Raw genomic sequence first — 18,024 nt, 5'->3', positions numbered from 1 at the left:
GTTCCGTTATCCGTTCCGTACCAAAAAGGTAAAAAGGGACCCTAATAATGATTCCTAATTTAGTAATTTGAAGGTAATCCATAAAATTTACATTGCAAATCCTGACAAACAAAGAATAAAGGATAAAAATATATTACCTATATGAAATATAACAATATCTCCTATGTGTAATATTATATACCTACCTATGAGATGCACATCTATAGAAAAATATGAAGTTGAAGAGTTTGTTTGTTTACTTGAACTACTAGACTAATTTCAAAAAATATTTTACCGTTGTATTCATTATGTTCACAGAGTACCATATAGGTAGTAATATGAGGATATTATGTTCGATAATTTACATACAATTACATATTGGCGGCTGGTGCTAAATGCTCTCTGTGGAATAAAGTTATACTGTGGCGATTTAGCGTAAGGCCGCGTTTCCATCTGCAAGCTGCTGTCGGACATTTGTTGCGGAAGTTTTCTTGCAGATGGAAACGCGGCCTTACGCTAAAACGCCACAGTATTACTTTACTCCACAGAACAGAAAAAAACAAATTTGTTTGTGTTCTGTGCTTTTAACCAACACAATTTTTAAATTTTTAAATTTTATTAAACGTAAAGTCAAACGTGTGTATAGTCTGTTTCAAACCCAAAATTTTACACTTGACTTTGACGTTTGACACAAAAATAAATCTAAAGTTCGTTTCTTACAAATTGATTCTATTTAGAATTTAGTGCATTTTTTTTCATATAAATCAATATTTATTATATTATTGCCGTATATAATACATACCTAGTACCTGAAACCAAATTTACACTGAAAAATAACGTACTGTAAGTACTCCGCTTAAAAATGAGTTTAAAGCTGTATTCTTTATTGATTGTAACTTCGTGTTAGTTCGTTTTTCCCACTTAAAATATGTAGCAACTGTGCTAAAAATTAAACATTTACATTCCAGATATAACAATGACATCAGAAAAGAACGCACAAGTCGGCCAAGCGAGGGAAGCTTTTCAAATGTTACACCAAATTTCTCAACTGCTCAACACTGGTTTGGACTCTGAAACGTTAACTATTTGCATTCGACTGTGTGAGTTAGGTGTTGATCCAGAATTACTAGCTGTAGTAATCAAAGAAATAAGAAAGATGGGTGATGCATCTACACAAAGTAAACCAACTAATTTGCAATCCTAGGATATGGAGTGTTTTTAATTAAGTATGTCTCGTTGAATTAATGTTAAATCATAGTTATAACCTTGTAAGTCAAATCATTAATTAATAATTATATTCCAATAAATTAAGAATTATGGAAAAATTTTATTAAAATACCAGCAGATACTGAAAAAAAACCTAATGTGAAAACATCTGTTTTGTGAGACAATAAAATTTGACATACCTACTTGTAATATTTTTTTTATAGAAATATATTTCTAGTAGCTAGTAGGTATGTAAAATTTCTATATTGCCTCTGTAAAAAATCTACAGCTTGTGAGTGTATAATTCTACTGAGCCTGTTAATAATAATAATATTATCATCTATTTGATTTTATAAGAGAGTAGGTGTAAATGAAACTGTGATATAATTTTAGCCCTTGAGCAAGTTGAAAATATTGTAAAAATCCAATTCATGTGAAATGGTAGTTAAATAATTTCATTAGAAAAAGTAGTATTTTAATATTTACCATGATAATTATTATTATTAACAACAGTAAATTGTAATAAAGCTTTTTTAATGGGATGGTATTTTCCTTAAAAAATGCATATTAATGTGTTCTAAAAAGAGTACTGAGTATTGAAGTAGTAACTAAGGAGTGTGTATTGATGTATGAATTATTGATCTAATAACATCTTATAGGTAAATAAAACACAGAGTAATAATTAAAATTTATTTTCATCTATTTTTACATTTGTTCTCATATTTCTACATCCGAAAATAAATTACAACAATTAACAAACAAGCTAACGATATTAAGATTGGGAACAAAAATCTCTTAATTATCCAGCTTGATTTGTCTAAAACAAATTCAACTATGTGGGAACAAATAATTAGTTGAATCCGTATGGATGTAAAACTATGAGATACTAACAAATAATTATAACTAAAAAAGTTAGTTTTAAGTGAATTTTTGTCAGTTCGGAAACTCTACTATCACAGATGCTCATAATCCACTGAAAACAGTACTGTGTTCATATTATGTATGGTTAAAAACATAACTCACACACAATATGTGTATCAACAAATGTTTACTACAAAAGGTCCACCAAAGAAATTAAAATATTACTAACATTTTGTAATTAATGCCTAACATACTTTAAGTAAAAATTAAATTCTTTATATTCCTGAAATGTCAGTCAATTTTATACATGTGACTCTGTAACAATGCAATGAAGTGAAATTGCAAGAGATAAACAAAAAACTGTTAAAACTAATATAATTTAGTTTCATACTGGCAAGTTATACAAAATCAGATCAACAATAATTTTGTACCTGTGAACATTTTTGGTAAACTATCATAGACTTAGTATAGTAACTACTTCATTGGAAGGTAGGGTTCTGTCCTTGAGTCTGTCCTAAGACGGAGGGGTCTTCGAAGATAGGTTGTTGTGGTTTGAATTGTTCTGCAGATATTCTCGTGAACATGATACCAATGCCTTCAATTAGCGCTAAAAGAATTCCACCTACTAATGCACTACCTGCCATCGCAGGTACACCTGTTAAAAAGTATAATTTATATGAAGAGAAAAGATATAATCTTAATATAATTATATAAATCTCGTATCACAATGTTTGTCCTCAATGGACTCCTAAACCACTTAACCGATTATAATAACTTGAGAGATAGGATAGTTTAAACATGTAGGTACCACTGGCGAAGCCAAGGTGGACCAGTAGTATATATTATTGAATTTATATCAATTATGGGTTTGTATCAGGTCATAAAAAATTAATTAACATGAAACAATTATAAAATGCTGTGCAGTTCTATACTGATTTATATTTAAGTTGCAACAATTTTAGAGTGTAAAGGAAAAATTGTAATGTGTAAATCTTCTGACTGTTGATCTCTTTGGTACACCAAACAAAAATTATACAATACAATATAAGAAGTAATAAATAGATTTCTTACCATTTCTAGCAGCTAATATGCCACCGGTGAGTGCTCCACTCATTATTGAATTCCATGGATCTTCTTTTTGTCGTAAATATACTAAAGAGCAGTCTATTGTGGAGAACATGCCACCCCACACAGCAAAATTACCACCTACTATAGGTGATTTTTCTTTCATAGCTGCTAAACTGCCCAACTGTAATGACATTAATTATATTCTAGGTTAATAATTATTAACATTTCAGTTATTTCAAGTGCGCTATGTTACAATTTGGGAAAAGTCATATACCTACTAACATTACTGATATTTCTTTCAAGCAAAAAACACATTATAATTCATTATCACACATATAATCAAGTGATAGATTATGTTTTTATATTAGTTTCTATGCCGGGTGAACCCGGGCGAAGCCGGGAGGACCCAGTAGTATGGCTACATAAATATTTGTAAAAAATTTGTCAATATTGTATTAGTAAAAAGTTTATACTTTTACTCCATAGACCTACTTATGTTTATAAGAAAATAACAGAACATCTTACCATTTTCCTACTGAACCCAACTGGAGCATTTCTAAAGCCTTTAATCGAGTGAAATATACCGCCGCCAATCGCCCCCATCAGAAAAGCACCACCCGAGTCATCTAATATACGCCAAGGGCAAGGTTCTCTTGAATATTCATCCATTTTCTATATAACGTTATAATATGATGTCTGTAATCATAAGTGTTGTGTAAGACTAACCTTAAAATCGATAGGTTCATTTTAATTCATAACAATGTGAAGTACTTACAAATTTGACGACCTTTTTTTTAAACGACACAATAAAGGCCGTTATTTTCTTTTATTATACTTAATTTCGGTACACTTTTACACCATTATGATTAAAGTCCGCAAGCAATAAAATTTCACGTTTTCCTTCACACAGTCGCACTTTACAAGGACAAAAATGACATTTGACAATTCTGATTCTCAATCGATCTAAAGTGTCGCCAGCAGTAATAAAAATTGAAAAGACCATTATTTCCAAGTTATTTCCTAACAAAAGACATTGAGATAGGTACATGTACTACGTACTAGAGAGGCCATCGCTACTACACTCTCTTTAACACGAGCTAGAGGCAAAAGTCACAAGCTCTTAGCCAGTCTGTGCCGGACTGTGCCCCCCGCTTGCCGCGTCAACACGTCGTGTTATTGCTCTGTTCAAAATGCCTTCGTGTGTGCTAAGATATTGTTTTAAAAGTTCCTATAATACAAAGAAAGCCCGAGGAGTGACTTTTCACCAGTAAGTTTCCTTATTATGAGTAAGTCATGCATTTTACTAATATTGTTATCATTTTGCGAAAAATCACCACGCGTTCTGCGTTTCGCGCCATTTTTCATAGACTAGCACATTTCTGTACGCACAGACGTGACACTATCGATGAGTCTGTTAAAAAAATGTAACTGGTTTTTTAACTATGAATATATTATAATATATACTAGAAAAGATTACTGTGGTGTAGTACCTAAATATTTATACTTTTACCCGACTACGCAAAGTGAAACGGTAGGTTATATTAATTAATATTTATTTATTTATTTTTATTTATGAAAAAAAGGTTCATCAACAGTTGTTACATACGCATATTTCGCGTTAAACAGTTAGGGCGTATTCAGAAAGAAAGCTTGAAACTTATAAGCGCTTATAAGCGCTTATCGGCGCTTATAAGCGCTAGTAACCCGCGCAGGAAAATATATGAACATGCGCTTATAAGCGCTGATAGGCGCCGACAAGTTTCAACTAGTTTCAACAAACTTGTCGGCGTGTGTGAATATGAAAAATAATGAAAAAAATAATAATAATATTTCCATACTGTTTAGTTTTAATTCAACTTGTTTATAGGTTTCCGCGCCACGAAAAAAGAGAGGCGTGGATTAAATTTGTTCAAAAAAATCGTAGTGAGGACACATGCTTACCATCTGAGTATTCACGCATTTGTTCTATTCATTTTATAGAAGATGACAAATACACCACAAAGACAGGACGATCAATTTAAGGAAAACAGCTGTACCCTGCATTGATGTAATAATTTAACTTTTATCAGTCTTTTTATATTTTACACTCATAAAAATACCTACTTGAGCACAACATAGATAAGGTTAGGTTGTGGTATTTTTAATGTTCGACAAAAATACAACCCACTACATCCTCTTTTTATTAATTCCCTAGTATCAGTACCACCAGATAGTACCGAGTAAACAGATTGCACAATGTGTCCCATCTGCGCGCATTGCTTAATCTTTGAGCTCGAAGCCACACCCCGCTTGGTTCGCACACATACCACACCACGTCGGCCGTGCGCAATGTTTTTGTTTGGAATAGCCTCTCTAGTACGTAGTACATATTAACTCAATGACAAAAGATTGGCTTTTTGGTATTATAATATTTATTTATTATATGTCCGTGAATATGGTATATGTGGCAAAAAATGTTCCATATTTATGTAAAATTTTTATTACGTATGTACTTTGAAAATATCACACTTGAAAGTTGAAATAGTTCTATTTTGTTACCATATGAGAAATAAGAATGAAAACGAAAGGAGATGTCTCAGCTATACATTATTCCTCTATGAAACGTCCTCTATGAAACGATGTCTTTCAAACGGCAAAGTGCAAACCCGTGCAAACCCCGTAGGTATTTCTCAGCCATTTACTTGCTCTGCCGAGTTGCTCTAAACTCAAAACTCAAACTCAAACATTTATTTATTCAATTAGACTTCTTCTAGAAGCACTTTTGAAACGTCATTAAGTACATATTTTTAACATTTACCACCTTACTCTGTGTCAGCCATATTTTGATTTCAAACTGACAGTGACGTATTGTATTGACGTTTTGTTTATTGATGTATTTACACTTCAATTTTGTAAAATATTCTTGAAATAATTGTTATATACTTCTGTAACTACTAACTGTGAATTGTAATCGTATTCTGCTAAAATGACGATTTATAATATGTATATTTTTGATCGCTATGGCACATTACTTTATTATGGTGAATGGAATAGGAGTAAACAATCTGGAATGTCTAGGGAGGAGGTGATTGTTTTATTTTGGTGTTTTTAGAACGAATCGCTTTAAATATATTAATTTTATCATTTTAATATAAAAAAATACCATTTAGTGTCAAATTCCCTTAACAGTGCAATTGCCATTCCATTATACTTAATGTTTGATTTTTTGTGCTCAATTTCAGAATGTTTAAAACACAACACATACTTTAGCTATACAATAACTTTTCACTAATTCCAGGAGGGCAAGTTAATGTATGGAATGCTGTTTTCCATAAAATCATTTGTGACAAAGATATCCCCTCTGGATCCCAAAGATGGCTTCATCAGCTACAGAACATCGAAATACACAATCCATCATTTGGAAACCCCTTCAGGGCTCAAATTCGCTCTCAACACAGACAATCAAGCTCAGGGAATGAGAGAATTGTTAAAAAAGATTTATTCAGACATCTATGTAAAGTATGTAATTCGGAATCCATTGTGTGGGATCGGCGAACCAATTATTAGTGAATTATTTAAGAATAAACTAGATTTATTTATTAAACAGGCGCCTTTAAGTGCTGCAAGAGCCTCTTGAAGATAAAGTATAATGTATTTAATGTTGTTATTTATTTAATTGTCTATATCTCATTGTAGTGTGGTTTGCAAGTATGAGCCCCGCTAATAGATTTGTTTTTCAAGTAGTATAAGATTTAAGAAGGCATATTTGTAAGAGAAGTTGTTATTTTTTAAGTTTTTTTTTATATATTTAGATATTAAATTAGGATATTGATATGGTTTTTGATATGGTTTCTAGTTATAATCCCTCGTTTTGTTATTTTCACATCACTACATATTATAAAACAAAGTCGCTTTCCCTGTCCCTATGTCCCTATGTCCCTTTGTACGCTTAAATCTTTGAAACTACGCAACGGATTTTGATGCGGTTTTTTTTAATAGATAGAGTGATTCAAGAGGAAGGTTTATATGTATAATAACATCCATTAAATAGTGGAGAAGTACTGTTATTTTTGAGGTTTCTAATGTGATGTCGTAAAAAATTACATTTATTCCGCTTAAATTGCAAACGCAGGCTGAACCCTACGAGTTCTATCAAAATAATGTACTAAGTATACACATTGAAAAGGTCTACAGAAAAGTCCGCGATGGTATATGTCTATCTCTTATGGATAACCCACAATAACTTTTTTTTGTCATTTACTTTTTACGATAAATAATGGCTAATTTTCGATGCGATTTTAACCAATACAGCATTAATCCTTAACCAATTAAATACCTTGAATACATTGTTCATTTAATATAGATCTATATGGCCCTTTACACCGTATGATTTAAGTGAATATTTTCGAAGATATTACAGATTTAAAAATTGCGGGACGTAGCGTTTGCAGCGCTACAGGTCGGCCGCCCGGCTATCTATTTTATACCCGTGCGAAGCCGGAGCGGGCCGCTATGTTTTTATATACAACGTTCACAGTTTTTCTGTAGTGTATTTAGTATCAGCATTGTACCCGTGCGAAGCCGGGGCGGGTCGCTAGTCTTCTATATGAAGAAATTTAATTTCCTTGTAACCAAGTATTTCTAAATGCCTCAGATGCATTTAAAAAGATTTATCATCTGAACTAAGACTTATTCATTAAAACTAAATACACAAAAATACAAATTATTGTAAGTTCTACATATTATGTTATGTACATATTGCTTGTCTCATCACTACATAGTATAAAACAAAGTCGCTATCTCTGTCTGTCTCTCTCTTCCTATGTCCCTATGTATGCTTAAATCTTCAAAACTACGCAACGGATTTTGATGCGGTTTTTTTTAATAGAATGAGTGATTCAAGAGGAAGGTTTTAGTATATAATTAATTAGGTTTTAGACAAAGCGGGCGAAGCCGCGGGCGGTAAGCTAGTATAAAATATTCAAAGAAATTTGATTACTCAGGCAGATTCACGGACAACAAGGTGTTGCCCTGTCAAGAATAAAGATTACAGATCAGAGTGCCAATCATTGGGGGGGTGCCAACACAACAATACACAACAATAGTATGGTTTAAAAAATCATGAGTTGTTTTTAATAATATCCCTAAACAAGAAAATCTTTGAATGTTCGACGTTCTCTACGTCCTATTACCTATATCACAAAAGCACAAAGCAAATGTGATACTACGAAATTGCTACGAAAAATGCTGCTTGTGAACTACATATTGTATTTTGCTGATTGTATTATATAAATATTTAAAGTCTAGAAGGCAATATAAATTATTATGTGACTCAAATACAAAATTCACGCATTATACTTTCTTCAGAACCTGTTTGTGAAGCGTTTTTACCACGTTTCTGAAGTAAAAAAATCAAATCGTTAACCTAATAGACACGTATCCTTTCATAGAAAAATAAAATTCGTCCGTTGTAGACTTGTGAGTCTACTGTTTAAACTTCAAAAATCAAAAGCTCAAACTTCAAAGCTGTCAACAAAAATAATCAACCTCTGAGTAATCAACAAACAAACAAAGTCGTTTATTAATGGAATATAGCTAATCTATAATTTAATTACAACTCGACGTGTTTATGAAATTAATAGGATACCTATATAACTTTTTAGGTATTATAATAACATATCAGTACACAATACATATGATGGCTCCAGTTTTATGCCGCCAAAAAAGTTTTCGTATTTGTAATGAGTGAAACGGATGACACCGATGTTCTTCTCCTGATACCTCCGAACTTTTTCCTCGTTTCTAGCTCAGATTCTGACACTTCAGTACTGGAGTCTTCGCGAACTGTCGTTCACAAACCGGTTTCGTGCACGGCACAAGTCCTAGGCAAACTTGTCAACCAAGTGCATTCGTTGGAATCTAGGTTAGAAAGTCTAGAATTGGACTCTAACAACACCCTGTCCAGCGTCAGTTCGAGGAGAAAAACATGGGATTCCGACAGTTTTGAAAACGGTAGCGTCGATAGAAAATGTTTCACATTTCCTCGGAGGCGACGTCGTAAAGTTTTACGAAAAGACAGGGCGAAAGAAAGTTCATTAACCAGTCTAGATACAATAGATGCCGTTAAAAAAACAATTCCTAGTTTAAAATTGGATAACTTTTATAAAAAATCGGTTAAAATAAATGACATGCAAAGTATGGATGGTGACATCAGTAGTATTGTATCTACTCCAAGTAAGAAAAATGATAAATTGCTACTGCATGAAATTGATGAATTTTTAACTAAAGTAGAATGTTACGAAAGCCCTGAAACCAGAGCAAACGAGGAGACCATCAGCCCAGAAAATGTAATAAAAGCTACTGGTGATTATATGACAAATAAGTATGATGTTAAAAGCAATACAGATGATGTGGTGTTGCCCAGTGGAAGAACTGTGCCAAGCTCTGTTTTAGATAAGTACATATATTTAGTGAAAAATAATCCAAGTGGTTTGCAATCTTTGCCAAGGAATTATAAAGTTGAACAGGATTCAACAACAAAAAATACACAAGAAAAGCTGGAAACAAGGTCCCCCAGTGTTCGCAAATTAAATTTCTCTGAAAGCAAAGATATTCAGCCAACTTCAACACCAAAATGTGTGCAATCAACAAGTACATATTCCGAGTCATTCAAACCTTCATCTAACAAAATATATGATAGAGCTACTAAAGTTCTTGAACATTATAAATCGCAGAACTACAGCAGGGATTATCAAAACTCATTGACAGAAGAAAGGACTAGAAAAGAAGAATTCAAAATGCCCCAAATGAGGCCCTTTGGCTATGAAAACAGGGACGCACATAAAATGAATATTGATTCAATAGATACTGACTTACTTAGTTTGAGTGAGCTTTGGGGAGAGAAAATGGAAAGGGGAGAAAGGTCTGATAATAATAAATTGGAAGAGGAAAGGCTAAAGAGAGAGGTAATTTTAAATAAAATCACTTCTTTTATTGATATATATTTATTTGTATACTCATAAATAATAATAATAAATCATTCACATTAATAGTTTGGAAAACAAACAACCCATACAAAATGCTATAATAAATTTAAAATTACTCATACAAATGTTATATTAAATTTATTTATTATACCTGTGACACAATTTTAAATATGACAAAATATGTTTACAGCATTGCGAAGCAATGATCCAGCAGTTGCAAAGAAAAATCATTGAACAACAAGAGAAGCTAGCCGTTGCGATAAAAGTCGACAAAGCAAAGGATACAGCGATAAGTAAGCTACGAGATGCCTGGCTGAAACTCACTGGTAGTTTGGATAAAGCAGAAGAGAGACACAGGAGTGCGTTGGAAAAGATGACCCATGAAGTTGATAATTTTAAAGTTGTTGCTGAAGACGCGCAAAAAGTAAGTTTTGTTTTATTGTTTGTCTCGTTCACTATTCTAGATTCTGGCAAATACTGAAAATATAAGAAACATATTAATTGCTTGTAAAATTATATGTGTTGCTTCGGTATCTAATGTAGATCACGCACAGGTTATTCTTTTAAAAAATATTCAATGTAAAGTTTTGACTTTCCTATGATTTTATTATATTATCTTCTTATATATAATCTTATATATAAAATTCTCGTGTCACAATGTTAGTCTGCATACTCCTCCGAAACGGGTGGACCGATTCTCATGAAATTTTCTGTGCATATCGGGTAAGTCTGAGAATCGGCCAACATCTATTTTTCATATGTACCACGGGCGAAGCCAGGGCGGACCGCTAGTATTATGTATAAATTTGTTCCTGGATATAGGAACACTCCCATACCTAAAGCACTTTTAACTACTAAAAGTCATTTACTCCTTTAAACAACAATATCATAATGCATCTTAAAATATTTCAGAAAACCCACCACTTCGAATCGGAACTGTACAAAGCTCTCGATCTCGCGCACGACTATCAAGAGAAATGCAAACAATTGACAGCCGATAAGAAGCAACTACAAGATAACATGGAACGGTTGGTAGCGAGTAAAGATGAAGTTATCAGGAACAAGGATAAGGAAGTAGAGGTTCTGAAGGAAAATTACGAGACTGTGATGCGATTGAATAAACAGTCTACAGATTGTGTTAGGAATCTTGAGGAGGCGTTGGATAAAGTGAGTGAACTGACTAAATGTATAATGTTTGTAGTAATTGTTTGTTGTAGCACAATATAAGTAATTATTGAAAAAAATTATGCTAAATGTTTACTATGGAGCTTACTCATCATCATATTTGTCTTGTTTTTTCAATTCTCGCTTAAATTAGACTGACTTAGTATTTTCTTGTGTTTGGTTTAAGTGTATATTAAACAAAATTAAAGACGTGTCTAAGCTTGCTGTAAAGTTTCGAAATTACATGTTAAATAGAATAATGAATAAACGAAAATTTTTCGGCTTTTCGTTATATTATTCAACCTTTTAACAGGAAAAGCTAGAACACGAGATGACGAAAGGCAAAGTGAACGAACTGAATCAGAAATTACGATCAAACGAAGAAACCTCATCCCTAATACAACAAGAGAAAGACATTTTAAAGGAAAAAGTGAATGAAGAGAGATCCAGATGCACGGTACTGGAACGGCAGCTGTGTGATACACAGAATCAATTGAGCGAAATGCTGAGAAGATGCGTGAGTTTTATTGAATTAAGTAACTAGAGATTATAAAAATAGCTATAGGTAAAAAATGTTTGTTAATGAAATTTCCCAAATAGTTTGTTTTCATGTTGAATTTATTGTATTAAAAACTAAGTTATACGGTACACTTGGGTAGTGTTGCATGTGTAGTTATAGAATAGACCAAAATTAAATATAACAACTTTATACCATTATTTTATTTGTTTACATTTGCATATTTCCTTGTTTAAATATCAAATCAATAATTTTGATAACAGTTCCAGTTATATTAATTAATAAAAATCTACTATATAAAAATAAGTCGGGTTTTCCTTTCTATCGCTATAACTCCAGAACGCATGAACCGATTTCCACGGTTTTGCATTCGTTGGCAAGGTCTCGGGCTCCGTGAGGTTTATAGCAAAGAAAATTCGGGAAAAATTTCAACAGAAAAGCGGGAAAAAATGAGATGTTACATAATACGAAGCCAACTGGGGACGAAACGGAGTTCGCCGGGTTTGCTAGTGCTGCATACAAATTACAATAGGTTCTTAACATTATAACTAACATCTATCAACGACTCATTTATATCTATAACACACAGGACACACTAGAAAACGAAGCTAAATCCCTCCGCAAGCACCTAGAACTCCAAAAGACAGAACTCAAGAGCCACTACCAGCAGCAGCTCGAAGAAGCTGTGCTCGGTAAACTCCACGAGTTCCAAAGACAGCTGGATGCTGCAGAACGAGATATGGAGGCAGCTGCCAGGAGCAAGGAGAACAGTATAGTGGACGCATACAATAAACAGATTGTGAGGATCGAGGAACAGTGAGTGTAGCGTAGAGATAATTTAGTAAAAGCTCATCACTACATAGTATAAAACAAAGTCGCTTTCTCTGTCCCTATGTCCCTTTGTATGCTAAAATCTTTAAAACTACGCAACGGATTTTGATGCGGTTTTTTTTAATAGATAGAGTGATTCAAGAGGAAGGTTTTAGTATATATTTTATTAGGTTTTAGACAAAGCGGGCGAAGCCGCGGGCGGTAAGCTAGTCTTAATATATATAAATCTCGTGTCACAATGTTTGTCCTCAATGGACTCCTAAACCAGTTAACCGAATAATAAAATTCGCACACCATGTGCAGTTCGATCCAACTTGAGAGATAGGATAGTTTAAACATGTAGCACGGGCGAAGTCAGGGCGGACCGCTAGTATAAAGCTAAATTTTTGCAAAATAAACTTAAATAAAGTGGTAAGCAAAACTTAGAGTTCAAATTACGTGGAGAGCTTAATTTTTACAAAAATTCATGTTTATATGTTACTTCATGCGAAAACCACTGAATGGATTTTGATGATGCTTTACCGGGTGGATCGGTAGTATGTTTATCAAAGTAAAACATTTATTACATCAACTCAAAGTATTTCGTCTGTATATTTCATGTCGCGGAGTAGGGATACAAGCGATTTTTATACCCTTAATGGCATATTGTTACTAAACTTTGTAGTGTTTATATAATGTGAAAAAAGTTTTACTTTTACCGTAGTTTCATTAAATCTCACAATCCTTGATTTTCCAGGCACAGGCTAGAAGTGAATGTCTTGGAAGAGAAACAGAGAGAGGAGATAAAGTTGTGTCGGCTGCAGCTCGCACAGGCCAATGAGAAGATTGGATTGCTTGAGGTATAAAGCACTTTTTATGTTTTTTTTTTTTATAATTTCGTCCAAAATTCTCAGGCGAAAAAGACGTTAAATAGTTTGAAGTTAGATCTATCATATTATGTATATTATGATATAAAAGAAAGTTGTGTTAGTTACTCCACTTATAACTCAAGAACAGCTGAACCGATTTAGCTGAAAATTGGCAGGGAGGTAGTTTAGAGCCAGGAGAAGGACATAGGATACTAAATATGTACCACGGGCGAAGCCAGGGCGGACCACTAGTATAGTATAAAACAAAGTCGCTTTCTCTGTCCCTGTATTGAACATCATTACTCATTCATCACATCATTAATCATTAAAACTACGCAAAGGATTTTGATGCGTTTTTTTTTTTAATAAATATTATAGTGATTCAAGAGGAAGGTTTTAATATATTATAATTTATAGGGTTTTAGACTAAGCCGGTAAAGCCGCAGGCGGAAGGCTAGTTGCATATAAATCTATACTAATATTATAAAGCTGAAGAGTTTATTTGTTTCTTTGTACGCGCTAATCTCAGGAACTACTGGTCCGATTTAAAAAAATATTTCGGTGTTAGATAGCCCATTTATCGAGGAAGGGTTAGGGATACTTAATATTTAATATATAAGACCAACAGGAGTGGCACAGCTAGCATTAAATAATTTGCGACTGCAAAAAAAGTATGCATATTTTTTTTTTCAATCCCACAGAGTAAACTCGAAACCTATCGTCGTCGTCGCGGAGAAATAGCTTCCCAACTACACGGTGTAATGGAGGCTCAATGGCGACAAGCTTTACAAATACTTACGCATACACACAGAGGGTCTGAGGGGGAGGGGAGGGATTCAGGTAAGGGAGGGAGAAAAAAAAAGACGGGTTGCACTCCGGGAGTGCCGGCAGAAGTGAAAACTTGATTATTAACGTTGAGCATGTTTGATATCCATCCGTCTTACGCTTTTTCGATCAGGTCACGTGTCCTGACGACTGACTGACTGAAAACGCTCATAACGTGTTGCGGCAATGAAATATTTTGAAGTGAAAACTTCTTTAGCGGCGTTGGGTATAAAATCTTAAACTCGCGTCAGGACACGTGGCCTGATCGAAAAAGCGTAAGACGGACTTTTTTTTTTAGCCCTTATATTCCATGCGTAAGACTGATACCATTCCAAAATATCAAACATGCTCAACGTTAATAATCAAGTTTTCACTTCTGCCGGCACTCCCGGAGTGCAACCCGTCTTTTTTTTCACATCTTATTATGAAAGGACTAAATATTATTTAATTAAAAAATAATTGTTTACTGCTTTATAAATTCCTTTATTCCTATTCACAGTATGCACCCCCCACCCCGACTACACACACAAGGTGCCCCCTCTAACGGTGCCATCTTTAGACAAGTTGCAGCCCCGCAGACAGACAGACATGCAGTTTGAGGACCTCAGTGATAGTGAGCTGCAGCATTATGTGAAAATGGTAAATATTTTTATATATAGTTTCGTCACAATTTTATTATAAGTACAAAAGTGTAGATAGATTACAAGCGACCCGGGAGCGGCACATTGAAATGTGGCTAATTTGCCACAATTGCCTCTTTTTCGCTCGTCTTATAGTGTGTGCGTTAGTGTGCCGTTTTGAATAACAAATATATAAAAAGCATCGCAAAATCTTTATTTAACTTTCTTCTAACCAGAAATAATTAAAAATAAATTACAGCAATAGCTGTATGAATATTAAACAAGCACTCTATTGGTGCGCGAACTTACCCCGACCATGCTAAATTCATGCCAAGTTCGTTGCCAGCTACTGTAATAGCTTTATTGAGTATTGTTACAAAATTCTGACTGTAGGATCCCTAAGAAAACGAATAAATTAAGTCAAGTTTATAAAACTCATTTTCCGCCTGCAGTTACATACGCGTCTTTTAATACTTAAAATTTAAAAAATTATAGAAAACCTTCGAAAATCTTCCCAAATATTGAAGGAAACAGAAATTAATAATTATTTTCTTTATACATTTCAGTTACTAACAAAACCACCAAGCGGCGAAGTACGAAACCGCGATACAGCAGAACGGCCCACAAGCGATAGAGATTTGCACGAACGGAGGGATAGAAATAAACCGGGATATTCCAAACAACCGCCTTGGAAAGCTTAATTATATAGAAGAAATAATATATTTATTGCCACAACAATTTTTAGATATAACTTAAAATCTATGTAAAGAACAAAATTAAAATAAAAAATGTATTAGGTTTTTGCGTTACAATATACTATAGCCTATTAAAAGGTAAAAATACGTCAGTGTTGTATAAAACATTCATTCAAATAAACACCTTATTTCGATGTAGTAATGTTCAAAGTCTTTGTATACGCTTTATTGAAACTCTGCCTAATAGACGCGTAAGCAGAGTTTCGTGTCGGACCGTCTTAGGAATTCAAATATTCCACATTGATGAAAACATATGCCAGCGTCATTTAAATGGCTCTTGGTCTAATAAAACCGCCGCCTTTAAACTTAATAAAGTACAATAAAATAAAAATAATTCCTAAATAGCAATATTTTTGTAGGGTTTTAACCCTGTGTGATTCCGCCCACCGTTGTGAATTTGAAAATGTATCGTCTTATCTTTAATTTAAAAAAAATGTTTTAAATTTAGATATTACGTTAGTTTATTTAATATCTGAGAACGGAATGGATATAAATGTGTCTTTTTGTATTAAGTATGTTCTGTGTGTAAGAGATATTTATGTTTTTGATATTTAAGTTTAATGCATTCCTTGTCATTTACATAATGTTTAATAAATGAAGTTTTTACAAAAATGTGTTTTTTTTTTTAATTTTTTCGCCTTCCTCTTGTACATATTAAAGGAATGAAGTGTAAAATTGTACAATTTATTCACCAGAATACCTGTCTGAATTCACAATCTGAATTGAGAATTTCATTCACACATAACTTATTCTAAAAAATCAGAATCGGACAGAAATAATCCAGCGTAATTTTAATTTCTGTGTCAAGGCGTGTGTATGTTCGTATAAAGAAATGTAAAGAATTGAGGTGTGCGTTCTGGATTAATAATTTTACACTTTTGCAGGAAATACAGAATGTAATCTAAATTTGATCTGAAAAAATTGAATCTTAAATTTGTGGAACAGTAAAATTATTGTATACATTTTTGTACTTTCTGAATTGAGAGAAGCTTTTGTATTTAGCCGTCTATATCGTCTTCGTCTATGATATTAATGACTAGTGGTACAGCACTCAGGGATCAGGTACTGTATACACATAACACAACGGTGAAATAGTTTTTGAAATCGGTCCAGAAGTACCCTAAATTAGCGCGTCCACAAAAATTATTCCTTTTTATATTCATTTAGGTAGGTATAGGTTTTAATTTCGTATGCGAGAGACTTTGACGTGGACGTCGCTCTTAGAACAATGTTTGTTGCTGCCCCTGCACGTAAAGCATGTTTGCGGTTTTCCAGTTTAAATTCATTCATTCATTCATGGGTAGTTATGTAAGCTTTTAAGTATAATAAAATCCTATTTATCACATTCCAGACTACAAAACGAAATCGCATCTTTAGCAATTTTTTCGTTACGTAAATCGATGCCACGTAATCGGCATCATTGTTTGTTGTGAAATCCCATGTCCCCTAGTGGGGTAAGGGACAGATGTATACATCTGTTTCACTGATCGCGTTTCTTTAGGGATTAGTATCGCCCTCATTTTTTTTTCTTCGTCTCCACCGGGAATCGAACCCAGGACCCCACAGTGCTACGCTCACGCGTCAACCACTGTACCAAGGAGGCGGTCAGCATCGGTCGGCATCATTGTGAATTCTTATAAAATTGATATGATTTCAAGTGAAAAATGTGCAAATATCGAAAATTTACAAGCTCAACAACCGTTCTTTATGCGGCAAATATATTTATATGCATAAGTATTTCAGGAGTAAGGTAAAATGAAATAAAAGTCGTATGAACATGTTATATACCCATTTATTTTCAAAGATAAATGCCAGTTAAACATACATACAATGGCATCACGATCTATACAACTATTCAATGTACACTTATTTTATTAATCACAATATTTAGAGGCAAGAACTTATACAAAATAAACGAGATATTTAATTGGTGTATAACTTCCTAACAAATATACAAAATATACTTTATTACATTTTTTGATAAATACGAAAATAAATTATACATGATTTAAGAATAATATGTTTATCATTAAATAGTTTTTGACATAAGTTTATTGACATAATTTATAATATGTAAGTTGTAATGAAGATAATATATTTATAAGTTAGTGATATATTCTATTACAACCAGACATTTAGTGACATATCACACTAGCGGATTGCGAGCGGTTTCAAAGCGGAGCGGGTGCGCAACGAATACGTTGCGGGCGCGCAACGAACACGCCGCGGTTGCGCAGCGAATTCGTTGCGGACGCGTCATTTTGTATACTCTCGCACAAAAGCCAGCCCTTCCGCCTTGCCTAACTTCCATTCAATATTTCCATCGTTTCTGTAGCACTCAATTTTTTAACCGTACTGTGGAAATGCACTTACTTAACAGTTAAC

The 18,024-nt window shown here is 33.5% G+C and overlaps 3 protein-coding genes and 1 long non-coding RNA gene across 5 annotated transcripts; 3 read left to right on the top strand and 1 right to left on the bottom strand.

Annotated features, from left to right (window-relative positions):
• Window positions 1-658: 658 nt before the first annotated feature.
• Window positions 659-1,293, top strand: LOC149908665 (uncharacterized). Its single transcript, XR_016456734.1, has 2 exons — window positions 659-822; window positions 948-1,293. It is a non-coding gene; the product is annotated as an uncharacterized LOC149908665 (long non-coding RNA).
• A 568-nt stretch (window positions 1,294-1,861) lies between these two features.
• Window positions 1,862-4,058, bottom strand: Tim17b (Translocase of the inner mitochondrial membrane 17b). Of its 2 annotated transcripts, none has more exons than XM_090102130.1 (4): window positions 3,890-4,058; window positions 3,640-3,786; window positions 3,118-3,295; window positions 1,862-2,701 (listed from the first exon to the last, which is right to left on the bottom strand). In XM_090102130.1, the coding sequence occupies exons 2-4, from the start codon at window positions 3,781-3,783 to the stop codon at window positions 2,526-2,528; spliced, it is 498 nt and encodes a 165-aa protein (XP_089958256.1). In that variant the 5' UTR covers window positions 3,784-3,786; window positions 3,890-4,058; the 3' UTR covers window positions 1,862-2,525. The 2 variants fall into 2 exon arrangements, with proteins under 2 accessions (XP_089958256.1, XP_089958255.1); XM_090102129.1 differs by having other exon boundaries at window positions 3,640-3,810; window positions 3,890-4,057.
• A 1,971-nt stretch (window positions 4,059-6,029) lies between these two features.
• Window positions 6,030-6,752, top strand: Bet5 (blocked early in transport 5). The gene is made up of 2 exons (XM_090102339.1): window positions 6,030-6,178; window positions 6,392-6,752. Exons 1-2 carry the CDS (start codon window positions 6,080-6,082, stop codon window positions 6,728-6,730), a joined length of 438 nt encoding a protein of 145 aa, XP_089958465.1. The 5' UTR covers window positions 6,030-6,079; the 3' UTR covers window positions 6,731-6,752.
• A 1,924-nt stretch (window positions 6,753-8,676) lies between these two features.
• LOC149908662 (uncharacterized) lies at window positions 8,677-16,119 on the top strand. Its single transcript, XM_090102128.1, has 9 exons — window positions 8,677-10,058; window positions 10,270-10,503; window positions 10,992-11,246; window positions 11,557-11,760; window positions 12,350-12,576; window positions 13,328-13,430; window positions 14,141-14,279; window positions 14,764-14,903; window positions 15,451-16,119. Exons 1-9 carry the CDS (start codon window positions 8,835-8,837, stop codon window positions 15,583-15,585), a joined length of 2,661 nt encoding a protein of 886 aa, XP_089958254.1. The 5' UTR covers window positions 8,677-8,834; the 3' UTR covers window positions 15,586-16,119.
• The last annotated feature ends 1,905 nt before the right edge of the window (window positions 16,120-18,024 follow it).

Source organism: Colias eurytheme, chromosome 5 (assembly GCF_061535395.1).
Source record: "Colias eurytheme isolate Ceu_HAF_F1 chromosome 5, ilColEury1 Martin Lab GWU primary, whole genome shotgun sequence".
NCBI lineage: Eukaryota > Metazoa > Arthropoda > Insecta > Lepidoptera > Pieridae > Colias > Colias eurytheme.
This window is presented reverse-complemented; position numbering and strand designations above follow the sequence as displayed.